Source organism: Tamandua tetradactyla, chromosome 8 (genome assembly GCF_023851605.1).
Source record: "Tamandua tetradactyla isolate mTamTet1 chromosome 8, mTamTet1.pri, whole genome shotgun sequence".
NCBI lineage: Eukaryota > Metazoa > Chordata > Mammalia > Pilosa > Myrmecophagidae > Tamandua > Tamandua tetradactyla.
The window spans coordinates 22,615,567-22,627,791 of record NC_135334.1 but is presented as its reverse complement, the minus strand read 5'-3'; the positions used below and the strand labels follow the sequence as shown (position 1 = coordinate 22,627,791).

Sequence of the window (12,225 nt, the reverse complement as noted above, 5' to 3'; positions counted from 1 at the left end):
AGATTAAAAATATTCAGCAACTGGTGAATATCAAGCACTAAAATGGACACTGTCTAATACATTGAATATTATTAGCCCTATGCAGACAGCTTCACTTCTGGGGTACCATCTTTTAAAGGAAATCTTTTCCTTCTCCATGGACTTTTCAATCGTCAATCCACACTGACAGCAATTCCATTCCACTGAGCAGTAAACCCTGCATCCCAACCCCCAAACTCCCCCAACTTCCCACAACCCCAAACAAAAGCAATCACCTGCAGTGAGAGGTCATGCAAATAGAAGAGAGAGAGACAGAATGCCTCTGACAACACCCTGGGCCAGCACCGATTGGGTGGAAATCATTCAGGCGGGAAGGCTTTTGCAACATCTTAGGTGTGTCACCTGTTCTGAGGCCGAAGGGCCTATGAATGACTCCAGGTGTTCCAGCCCCTAAGATGGGTGTCGGTTTACAAGACACATAAGTATTCCAGTTTGGCAACTTCACCTGTAGGGTTGTTTTAATCGACCAGCCCCACAGTACCCAAATCAATCCTGGAATACAGTGGTGGGAGGCAGCCAGCTCACTAGAGTACAGGGATGCTGGACACGAGGGACCAAGGCCTGCCTTGCATGTAGCCCTGCTCCAGCCAGGGCTCCCCAGGCATTACCAACCCCCTGGCCGGCTAGGGACCACACCGGGCACCCTTCTCCTGACGAGCTGCCAAGCTCAACTCCAGGCTGTCTGGAAATCGGAAAGATCGCAGAACCAGCATGGTGAGTGCAGACCTCTGCTCTTAATACTGGGAAGGGTGGGTCTCCCCAACAAGGGCTCCTGGCTGGGCCTTCCTTCAAGTAGCCTGAGAGACCATCAGCTGACAATTCTGTAGCACCCTCCAGGTTAAAAAGGAGAGCACACTCAGGTTACCCCCACATCCCAGGACTTTTGGCATCTCAGTCTCCACCTGCCCTCCTCTCCCACTCCATTGCCAACAGTCTTGGGATCAGCCCACCAAATGCAAGGGCTGGTCCTTTCTGACTACTCCTTCCTAAATTCTATGTGCTCTTTGGCCCAAGGCCTCCTGCCTGTTGGCTGCAGGTTGGCACTATTCTTTCTAAGAGCAAGAAACTGTTTTGACATCAAAATCGTCTTCTGCCACCTCCCTGGGAAAACTGGCTCCTTTTTATTTTAAATAAAACGGTAGAGAGATGCTTCAAAACAGTCTGGGTGTTTGTGGAGATCCTCTACTTGGTCTCTTTTTTGAGTCCTTCACCCTCTCGCTTCCTCCTCCTCCACCTTCACCATCTTGGGGCAAAGAGAATCAACCCCGTCTTTCAGGGAGGACAACTGAGGGTGAGATAATAGCCAGGTCTGAGGTGGAACCCAGGGAGTCTTCCATCTCCAGTCCTCAGCTCAGATGGTGTGGATGCCCAACAAGTTTTCTGTCCAAGGGGAAAAGAGGCCATCTGCAGAGGCTCTTTAATCTCCTGACTCTCAGCCTCAGCACTTCCCCTGACTCTTCTCTGAAAACATTCAAGCAAAACTCTAGCCCCAATTCTAGGGTCATATGCTAGGGTCATAAATGAAAGAGGAATTGCCTGCTGTATGCTGGGATGGAGCCAGGAATAGAGCACCAGCTCCCTTCTTCTCCATGCATGGAAGTGGCACGGAAGCTCAGCCTGTGTGCTGAGGCGCTGGGGCCTCAGGAGAGGAGCGGAAGCCTACTCCAGTCTTCCTAGCTGGGGGCTGCTTCTGGTGGCACCGAGGAAACCTGGGGCACCACCTGAGGCAGTGATCTGGGAGGACAAATGACTGGCGCCCTCACTGTAGAAGCAGAAGTTTAAATGTCTGGCTCCCTTTCTAGCTGTGCTATCTTGAGCAGGTAGCTTTACTCTTTCTGATACTTCTTTTCTTCCTCTGTAAATGGAAATAATACTAACCACCCACCTTCCACGCACACACACAGGGTTCGCATGAAAAGGGACAGATCAAATGGGCTACAATAGCCTCTACCAACCAGGAAGCCCAAACAAACAAGACTAATGACTAAAGAACAATGCATCCAGTGAATGACAGGTGGGTGCACAGCCAGCGCTGACCCACTCACCCCCCGGGGAGGAAGCAGGTGTTGCTCTAGGAGTGAGAGAGGGCACGTGGGCACCTGCATTGGAGAGGCCAGTTCCAGGCCCCAAAGGCAAAGCAGCAGCCAGGATCCAGAGCAGGATCCAGAAGCATCACGCCCTTAAGCTAGCCATTAAGCCACAAGTGCCTAATGGCCCTGCCATTTCCCTCTAAAGGGAGAACCGCAGCTCCCAGCCCTGGGGAGAGGATGGACAAGTCATGCCTGGGCTCGGCACCTGTGTCCCTGCCCCTCCCAGCCACCTCCACCCCCACATGCCCCTCCCTGGGACAGAGAGCTTCTCAAGGGCTCTCTCTTGAACCCATTCAACTGGGTGTGCCCCCTGAGAGCAGGAATGGATGTGCCCTGCTGGCAAAGTGTCCTTTGATATCTAGCCACAGCTGAGCCCTGGAGGGCAGCCAGGGGGCCTGTGTGAGCCATGCTCATCATGGCTGCCCAGAAAGCACCCCATACACACCAAGAACCCCAAATCTAGAATGTTAACTCCAGAGGTCAATCCTGACCTTTCAGCTACCCTGGAGGAAGCTGTCCTTCCCTCCTCCCCGCTCTCTTCCTTTCCAGGCCAGTATAGACCAAAGAGGGTTGGCTAGGGTTACTAAGCTGGCTCCCTACATGCGGCAAAAGGGCAGGCTGGCGTGCTGACAGCTGGGAGCGTGTGTGGGCCCCTCAGACTGAAGCAGAGAACCCAGCAACCCACTTAACCTTGGTGGCACCACCCTGGCTCTGAGGTGGGCAGCAGAGGGACCTAGGAGACAAGACAGGTGAAGGAGGGGCTAGATTTAGCCTGCTGTCTCAGAGCTCCAACTGTTACTAAGCTCATCTGGCCACCATTTCATGGGCAACTGCATTTGGCCAGGCTCTAAGACGAAAGGGGAAGGTGGGGACAAAAGGGCACAGTGCCTAGATGCCACTGCAGAGGCACGCAAAATCCAGAGGCAAAACAACTCCTTAGGCAAACAATCCTGAGAGAGTGTGGCAAGCACAACAGCAGTGGGAGTGCTAGTCACTCCTGAAGAAACAAAGGAAGTAAATTCTCTCTAGGGTGGTTGAGATGTTGTACAGAAGAACGAGTATTTGGGCTCGACCTTGAAGAGTGAGACTTGGTTCTCTCCAGGCAGAGAAGGCAGAAGGGTGTCCTAGCTAGAGGGAACTGCATGTACAAAGCAAGACAGTGTGGGCAGCATTGGGGACAAAGAGGTAGTGTGTTGTGGCTGGAGAAAGGGCACAGGGAGAAGAAGGGGACAACTCTGAGGCCTGAACCCTTGGATGGGTCATGCTGGCTCCCTACATTAAGCTCAGATTCAGGGTCCCAGCTGTACCTCGGAGCTCAGCAGAGCCAGAGAAGACCCCAGCAGCTGTCAGGGCTCAGCTGAGCCACCTCCCATACTTTGCACCAGGTAAGACGGCAGGTGTCCAACTCTGTTCATGCATGCCACAAATGTGCTGCATGCCTGCTCCATGCCAGGTACAGGGTGGGAGGTAGGCATTCCAGGCAGAGAGAACAGCATACACAAAGTAGAAACAGCATCCTCAGGCTCTCTTCCATCTCCCGGGGCTCCTCCCTCCTGACCATGAGGATGAGCTCCATGCCTGGCTGCTAATATGGAGCACCGGTGTAGAAGCCAGGCCTCCTCCATGCCGCCCATGCCCCTCTTTCCCTCAGGCTTCCCTCAGTTCAGCTGGTAACACCAGTATCCACCAGCAGCAAATACCTTTCACTCCCTATGCTGCCTGCATTTCAGAGCCCAAGAGAATCTGAGGAGCTAAATGTGGGAAAGGAGGAGATAAAAATCCAGGGCAAAAGAGGGGTAGGAGGAGAGATGAGGAAAAACAACAAAACACAGGGTTCAGGAACTCTGGGCCAGTTTCCCAAAGCCCCAGAACCAACCCAGGACACCAAGAGACAAATGTTCTCAGGCCTGGAAAATCTTTATGGGCTGCTCAGATTTCCCAGGCACCTCTTCTCCCCTCAGCCTTCCTGCTGACTCAGATAAAAACATCAGCCTCAAAAAAAAAAGCAACAATTCAAGTTCCCAAGCAACGATTCCCCAAGACAGTGAATTCCCAAAAATCTAAAATGTGTTCATCTGCCACATTGCTTTAGAAACCCATTCCCACCAGACTGTGAGTCTCTTGAGGGCAAAACTTGTGTGTCTCTCATCTTTTAACCCCAAACCTAGCATAGGGCCTGGCACAGAATAGGCATTTGATAAATGTTTATGAATGAATGACAGATAAATTATCAAAGACCAAGCCCCTATCACCAGCCAGCTGATATAGCATAGACACTGAAAACAAGGTGAGCCAAGTCTCTAATTGGAAAACGTGCCAGATTCTAACAGAGATGTCACCAAGTTGTTTTGATCTTAGAAGGGACTGAGAGGGGTGCAGGCTAGGGCAGGACAGGCCTGGGCCTGCCTGGAAACCCCAGTGATAGGAAGGCAGAGTCTGAGTGTGGCAATCCCCCTGTGACGTGCTTCTCTCCACTTCCCAGCCTCTTGTTCTAATCACCATGATTGCAGCAGAGAAACTGCAAACAAGACTCAAAACCACAACTTCTCTCTCTTCCGCCCTCCCCTACCCACTCGTCCCCAGAACACCTTCCAACTTCCCAGCATACTCTATACACAGCCAGAAATGCTCATGGGGTAGCAGGTGAAAGGAATACTTGAGAAAGAGACAAGAGACTAAGATGGGCACCCATCCAGAGGTAACTGCAGTGTCTTCTGTAGCGAAATACCTTGTACAGTGAGAGGTCTGTCTGGGTTTTACCCAGTGGTGTGGCTGAACTGAGCCAGGCTTTAGGCATTTCCTGCCACCTCAATCTCTACCTTTGCAATATGCATTTGTCCATTCAGCACATTTCCCCTGACCATCTGCAATGTGCTAGGCACCGGCAGGGCACCGTGAAAGCTTAGAGAAGATGTGAAAACTTAAGCCCTCAAAAAAGTGGATATGCTCCACAGATGGAAGAAACACAGGGTAAAATCCCTGCTTCCCCCACCACAGGCATGGAAGGGCTCTCGTTTGCCCACTCATGTCAACAAGAAGGGGGCAACTAAAGCTGAGGTTAGCTCTGCTCCCCTTCATCCCTCTCCCCTCCTGCCACTGGGGCTGTCCTAGGTGGTCCTATCTCCAGGCCCCAGGGTAGAGGGTCCTCCAGGCTGTTGGAAGGCCCTGTCAAAACCAGGAGTCGCCAGTGGTCTTAGAGGGAGTAAGAGCAGCCGCAGCCTCTAGTCTCCTACCTAACATGAGTGCCGTCTTTTGTGGCTTGAGAACATTTACTTACATTCAGAATCTCTCGCTGGACCTCACATCAGCTCTCCAAGATATGTAATTCTCATTCTGGAGGTGAGGAAGACAAGCCTCAAAGATGTTGAGTGACAGTCAAGAAGGCTCCAAAGCCTGGGGCTACAATATCAAGTTCTATACTTTTCCCATTATACCTTCTGTACTAGTTTCCTGGACCACCATAACAAATAACCACAACCTGCATGGCTTAAAACAACAGAAATGTATTCGCTCACAGTTCCTAGAGGCCAAAAGTCTTAAATCAATCTGTCAGCAGGGCCAAACTCCCTCCAAAGCCTTGAGGAGAGGCTCCTTTCTTGCTTCTTCCAGCTTCCGGTTCCTTGGAGTTCCTTGACTTGTGGCTGTATCATTCCAAACTCTACCTCCCTCTTCAGTTGGCCCTCTCCCCTCTGTCTCTGTCTCTCTGGGTTCGGCTGTCCCTCTCCTTATAAGGACACCAGTCATAGTAGATTTAGGGCCCACCCTCATCTAGAATTACCTCATTTTCACTTAACTAATTGCATGTGCAAATAGCCTATTTCCGAACAAGGTCACACTCTGAGGTTCTGGATGGACATAAATTTGGGGGAGACACTACTTAACCCCGTACACCATCCTTCTCAAGGCTGTGGACCCAAAAGGCCAGCTCAGGCAGTTGCCCTGGAAACTGCAGAACCAGGAGGCTGACGGATTTTGTAATAAAGTGTCCGTTGAGTGGAGACGGCTTCGACTGGCATAACTGAGAGGAGAAACGATGATGTCATTTTCCAAGGAGACGCTGTCCCTCACTAAGCTACTGCAGGTCACTATGGAGGAAACAGCACATGGATGAAGGGAAACCAGTGGGCATAAATAACTGAGACCTTCAAGAAGAACTAAGATTAAGTTTCGCACTCAGTGTTGCTTAGGAGACAGAACAAGTTACCATTAGATTCATTAAGGATAGAAAATAGATTTGCAGAGGGAAAGTACTGAATCCATCAGCCCCAGGGCTAGTCTTATTTGTGGGAAGAGACGACAGAAAATCCAGGTTAACAGCAAGTTTTTCCGAATCTTAGGCCCTTAGGAAAGGGTCTTAAAGATCTTCTAGATGAGTGGGGTCACCCCCACCCCAATTTGTTTCGGCATCAGAGCCCTTTGCCCCACTGAAATCTAAAGTAGAAACTCCATATGGAAAACAGAGGAAAATAGCCACAGTGGTTGAAAGGTCTATGGACTTCCGCCTACTCTTTGCCCCTCCTTCCTTTGTCTGCCCACTGAGGGGCCCCCCAACTCCCCAAGGGGCCCCGGAGCCCTGATCTGGCCTTGCCTGGGACCCTCACAATCCAGCTTCAAGTCATTCACCTTCCAGAGTATGGACCTCTCATGTGCTCAGCAATCCCTTCCTTTCCAAGGAAGCGAATTGCTTAAAACAACCTCCCCTTTGCCAAGAGAAGAGTCTTTCCGTAACTCCCCCCACACCGTCTGTCCTCAGGATCAGTCTTTTGCACCTACACATTTTCAAGGTCCACATTCGTGCCACCCCAAGTCCCTCCTTCGCTGGCCTGTGCCCTCTGCCCTCTCACATACCATCATTTCAGATCCCCTAAATGCCCTGGTCACTCTCGCCTGGCAGGACTTTAGTCCATTAATCCCCCTTCTGAACCGAGGCTAGAGAAGGAATAAAAATAGCTACCATTTGTTCAGCCCCTTATTACATGCATGCCAAGCCCCCCGCTAGGCTCTCTCCCATTAATAATTAACAATTTTGAGTATCTACTATGTCAAGCACTTGCCAGGTTCTCTGTTAATATTGTTATTAATTATTAATAGCAATAATAGAGTATAAGCTCTATGGGCTCAAGGACTTGCCTCTTTTGTTCACACTGTATCCCCGGCCCCCAGAACTGTGTCTGACTGAACGGAGAAGTAATGGTAATGATAATTGTATTTTAATCACAGGAGTAGAGGTACAGCCAACATTTATTGAACTCTTGCTATGTGCCAAGGCATGTGCTATATGCTATGTATATTTTAGTCTCATTAGGAGGAAGATGTCATTGCATCTTTCACACACACACACACATACCACACAAAAGAAATTAATGTTCCAAGTGATTACATAACTTGCCTAGGCAACAGAAGTAGGAGTCAGACCCAAGGGTACAAGATCCCAAGATGCACCCTTTCCTAGTATGGCAGCCCAGCAAGGAAAAAATCTCCCAAGTCATGTGAATGGGGAGGAAAGTGGTCAAAGGGCTTCAGGTTATGCAAATGCAAAGAAGTCACTGAAGCGCTATTTGTAAGACATGAGTTCAGAGCTCACAGGAAAGAGATAGAGGAACCAGGCCAGGGGCCAGTCATCATCGGCACATCCAGAACAAGTGCCAGTGCTCAGTCCTGCCCGTGAGGAGCCTCCTGGGACACTGCACTCTGCTCCCCAAGCTTCCAGGGTAGTCGGGATGGAGGGGACTAATTACCACTTACTAAACTCCTCTATATGCAAATGCCAAGTCAGGTGCCACACATATCATCTCACTCGATCCTCACAACAACCCTAGGAAGAACATCACGTTCTCCCCATTTTTCAGAGGAGAAAACCGAGGCTCAGAAAAATTAAGACTCAGGGCCACAAGATCAATTAGGGACAGAGATGGATTCAGGCCAGTTTCCTGACTCAGAGCTCAGGGGAAGCAGGGTCAGGGAGAAGCCCCTGCTGACCAGAGCACCCCAAGAGCTAAGACCCCCTTAAAGACCAACCTGTCAAATAGGGAGGGCCCAGATGGGACCCCTGTGAGCTTGAAACGATACATGGTACCTTGCAGATGGCGGACCTAGCAGAACCTTTCTCACCATCACCTTGTGACATCAGTTTTATCCCCACCACGGTCCCAAGGTGGAAACTGGGTACAGGGGATATTAAGTGAGGTGCCAAGATTACTCAACAAGGGAACAGTGGAACAAGGCTTTAAAACACCAAAGTCCCTTTTCTGGCCCACCACTTCCCACCCCCTAACATATAAGGAACATTTCAGGACAAGCACAATGGAGTATGATTTTTCAAAAATGATATAAACTTTATGGAATTCTATTATAGATGTCAGGATGTTCCTCTGTGGGCCCAAGGAAATTACCATGTGTCAGGGACCCCTGTAAGCTTTAGATCAATCCGCCATTCCCATCAGCAAACCCCTAAGGGTCCCTGTCAGGCGGGAACTAACAAATCTCTCACTTCCCGCCCTCCCCCACCACCCCCACCCCCGCCGTTGAGCAGGCATTGCTCTCAGGTACACACAGGTGAGGGCACCTCCGCGTCAAACACTACGGGAAGGGAAGGTGGGCTCTGACGGACCTGTCAACCTGGGGCAAAATGGAAGCTGAACAAAGTATGATTCTAGGAAGCCCAGAAAGGCAGAGAACAGCCTGTTTCTACTGGGACAAAAGAAGGATCTCGGACGGATTCATAAGGGCTACGGTTGACAGCATCTCCAGGAGGCAGGGGCCCTCCAAGGGGGAACCCAGTTTTCCTTCGGTTCATTTCAACCCAAGCGGCATGCACGAGTGCCTCTCCCACCCTAAACAGTGTCCTACCATGTGGCCTGGGAAGGGACAGCATAACCGCTCTGTGCCTCAGTTTCCCCAGTCATGTAGCAACCATAGTTTCCTAAACAGAGTGGAGAGCTGCCCAAGAACACAAAGGCGGATTCTTCAAGGAAAGCAGCTGAACAGTAGGCTGGCAGCAGGAAAATGGCAGCCACCCGTCACCCCCCGCAGGCCCCAGGCCCTGCCCTGGAGCCATTATGTGCGGCCTGGGGGCAGGTGCTCAGCTCAAATCGCCAACAGGTCAGCACCTATGTGGCTTAGAACCGGGCAAAATGGTTTCTAATGCAGCAGCCCCAGCGAGGTTTGACCTAAGGGAAAGCCTGTAAGGATGCCTAAGCCCAGGGCAGAGGTGCGGAGAAGGCTTTCTGATTCTTTTCCTTGTGAGCACTCAGAGGCCCATCTCTGCGGGGTCCAGGCAGCAGGTGGATCTGCCCAGAGACAGGGTCATGGCTCAGAGGACACGTAGAGGGCAGCAAGATTCTGTCGTCTCCAAAAAAACTTCCATGTGCTTCAGGCCACTGCCTCAAAGCCAGGCCCATCTCAGGAAACTCTCCCGTGCTCCTCCCCCACCCCACTGCCCCAACCAGGACCCTCTCCCACCTTACCTGTCATGGCTGAGGCTCCCCAGAGAGACACTCCTGGCTCGGGTCTAGCAAAGGCATCAAACAGCCCTGTCCCTGCTGCAGGTGGAGAGGACGCCGCTGCTTGAGCTGGGTTGGGGGAAGCGGACGTTTGTGAGGTCAGGGATGAGAGAGCAGAGCGAAGCCCCCTGAGAGCAGCCCCCGAACACCTGAGCTGGCCCGTGGCTGGGCCCCACTCTGCAAAGTGGTTGTGAGCCGTCTCGGGCTCTCCTGGCTCACCCAGAGAACTTTCCCCACCCCCTCCCCTGGGTCTTCACCCACTGCCTTGCCACCAGCCTCAGCAAACTAGCTGCCACCTGCCAGAGCCACAAAGGATCTGCTTACCCCATCACCTAGCAACAGCAGCATCTCTTGCTCTAGGATTTTCCTCTTGAGGCCATGACCCCCAAGGGAGCCAGAAGCTGCCACAGATCAAAGCAGAGCCAGAAAGCCCCATTTTGTGTGCCCCCATTTTTCTCCCTCCTTCCACACCCCAGCCATCCCAGCTCCATTCATCCTGACTTCTTTCCAGAGCAAGGAAATGCAGAATCAGCATCGCAGAGAGGAAGAGAGAAATAAGGCCCCAGGAGCCGGCTGCTTGGCAAGGAAAGCAGACAAAAGAGCTGGCGCAGCTTTTTTCTATTCCTTTGGCCTCTGTGAGATGCCACCTCTTCTTTGTCTCATTATTAGCCTGGTGGCGAAGTCGCCCATCTTGCTGTGTGGTTGATAACCCTTCTACCTGCTTTGCCTTCTTCTGAAGAAGGTTCCCAATTATGTGCAGGAACATGGAGGCTCAGAGAGGTTAAGGGGTGTGCCCAAGGCCACAGAGCAAGTCAGAAGACAAGGCGAGATGAGAACTCATACTCCCCAGGCTGGTTCTCTGTGGCTTCTCTGCAGCACATCTAGTCTTGACCCCTGTTGAAAAACAAGAGGTACCTTGTGTGTGGGTTCATCGTCTCTAAGCTGGAAGAGGACCCTGAGATGTTCATTTGCAGGTGGAGCTGAGCTAAGCCCAACTAACAGTTTCTCCTGGATCCAAAGCACAGCAGGGGCTGGGGAAACTGGCAAATGAAGGAAAAAGCAGGTGAGAAGGGTGCAGCCTAACAGAAGTGAGGGAAGAAGGGGAACTAAGATCAATTAAAACCCCCCAGGGCTGACCCTGGGGCTAAGGGTGCCAAGCACTGAAGTGGGCTCTTTTCTCTTCATACTCCATGCAAGAAGACGTCTTACCCCAGATCAGACAATTTGGCAGAGCCGGGAATGAGCAGAGCCATCGTTCCACCCTCAGAGTGCAGGGAAGGAAGGAAGTGCCAAGGAGATGCTGGGGGCGAGGGGTAAGGTGGTGGGAGGGAATTGCTGCACGTTAATTACATGCTAATTACATACAACTGAATTGCATTACAGGGGAGTAGAGGAACAAAAGTACCTGTCACCAGCTAATGACCCTCCCCAAATGGGCCCTTGAAACTGTGAGGAAATGAAAACAACAACCCCTCAAGGCCAAAAGCCTGGCTCCAAAAACTAGATTTGATATTCACCGGCTCCGGGGCCAAACGTGGCCACTTTGTCTTTCAGAGCCTTGGTTTCCTCCTCTTAAAATGAGGATAATTTCTCAGGGTTGTTCAGAGGATTCAGTGGATAACATTTACGAAAGCATATGATAAGCTATATAATGACTGCAACAGTTTATTATTCTGCTCATTCGGGTTTTGGATTAATGCCTTCTGCCACCAGCAACTAAAGCCCCAGCAGGGAAAGAAGATTCTCCAAGCTAATCAGGCAATTGGCCTGCATTTTTCAGTCATGTAACACCCATCTGCCTCTACCTCCCCATCTCATCCCCTCCTCTAGTTAAGCCCTGGGAGCCTGGGGTTTCCTGCTCATCCATGATGCTCCAGACAGCTGTGCTCCATGCCAGGTAGCCCCAGGGTCAGCCCTCATCCCCACCGCATCACTTCTGGGCCTCTCTTGCAGTGCTATCAGGACACGGCTGGACTGGGCGCATGAGTCAGGGCTCTGGGGCATACTGAATCACTGAGCAGACAGGCTTGGCCAGCCAGCCCCAGGCAAAAAGGGAAAAGTCGATGCCTTGGATGCCTTGGCTGGGGCAGGGCCAGGTTTCGGCTGTGGCCGAGGGCTGGGTTCAAGTTGGGGATACCAGGAGATGCCTCCAGCAAGCAGAAGGCAGCAGAGCTGGTCTTCGGTGAGCTCTGAGCGCCCTTCCATCTATCAGCTCCAGGTCAAGACACTTCCCTGGTGTGGGCCTCTGTTTCCTCACCTGAAAACCAGGGAGACCCTTTCAACTTGTCACCCTGTGACCATGACAGGGACCCACCACAGTACATGGGGGTCAACCAGATCTTCAAAAAAAGACAAAGGAAAAGCCACTCAATGAAAGAATCGGCACTCTGGTCTGAATAGGAGCAGTGTGAGAACCAGAGTTTGACCCCCTCCAGCCACCCAGCACAGTCAGGGGGCTACTTGTTAAATTTTCTCTTTGAACCTCTAGTGCACAGCACTGAGTATCATAGTCTTTGGTTCCTGACCGATTTTCATTGTTGGTCCATACAAGGCCCACTTTTAAATAGCTGGCCTGTGAGTCGGTTGGTCGGTTT

General features: G+C 51.4%; 1 protein-coding gene across 1 annotated transcript in view; it reads left to right on the top strand.

The window, feature by feature from the left end:
- The first annotated feature begins 405 nt into the window (after positions 1–405).
- Positions 406–12,225, top strand: part of TMPRSS4 (transmembrane serine protease 4) — a 34,086-nt gene continuing 22,266 nt past the window's right edge. Inside the window, exon 1 of the mRNA XM_077112778.1 lies at positions 406–753. Within this exon, the coding sequence (XP_076968893.1) occupies positions 751–753 (3 nt within the window). The 5' untranslated portion in view covers positions 406–750. The remainder of the gene's footprint in view (positions 754–12,225) is intronic.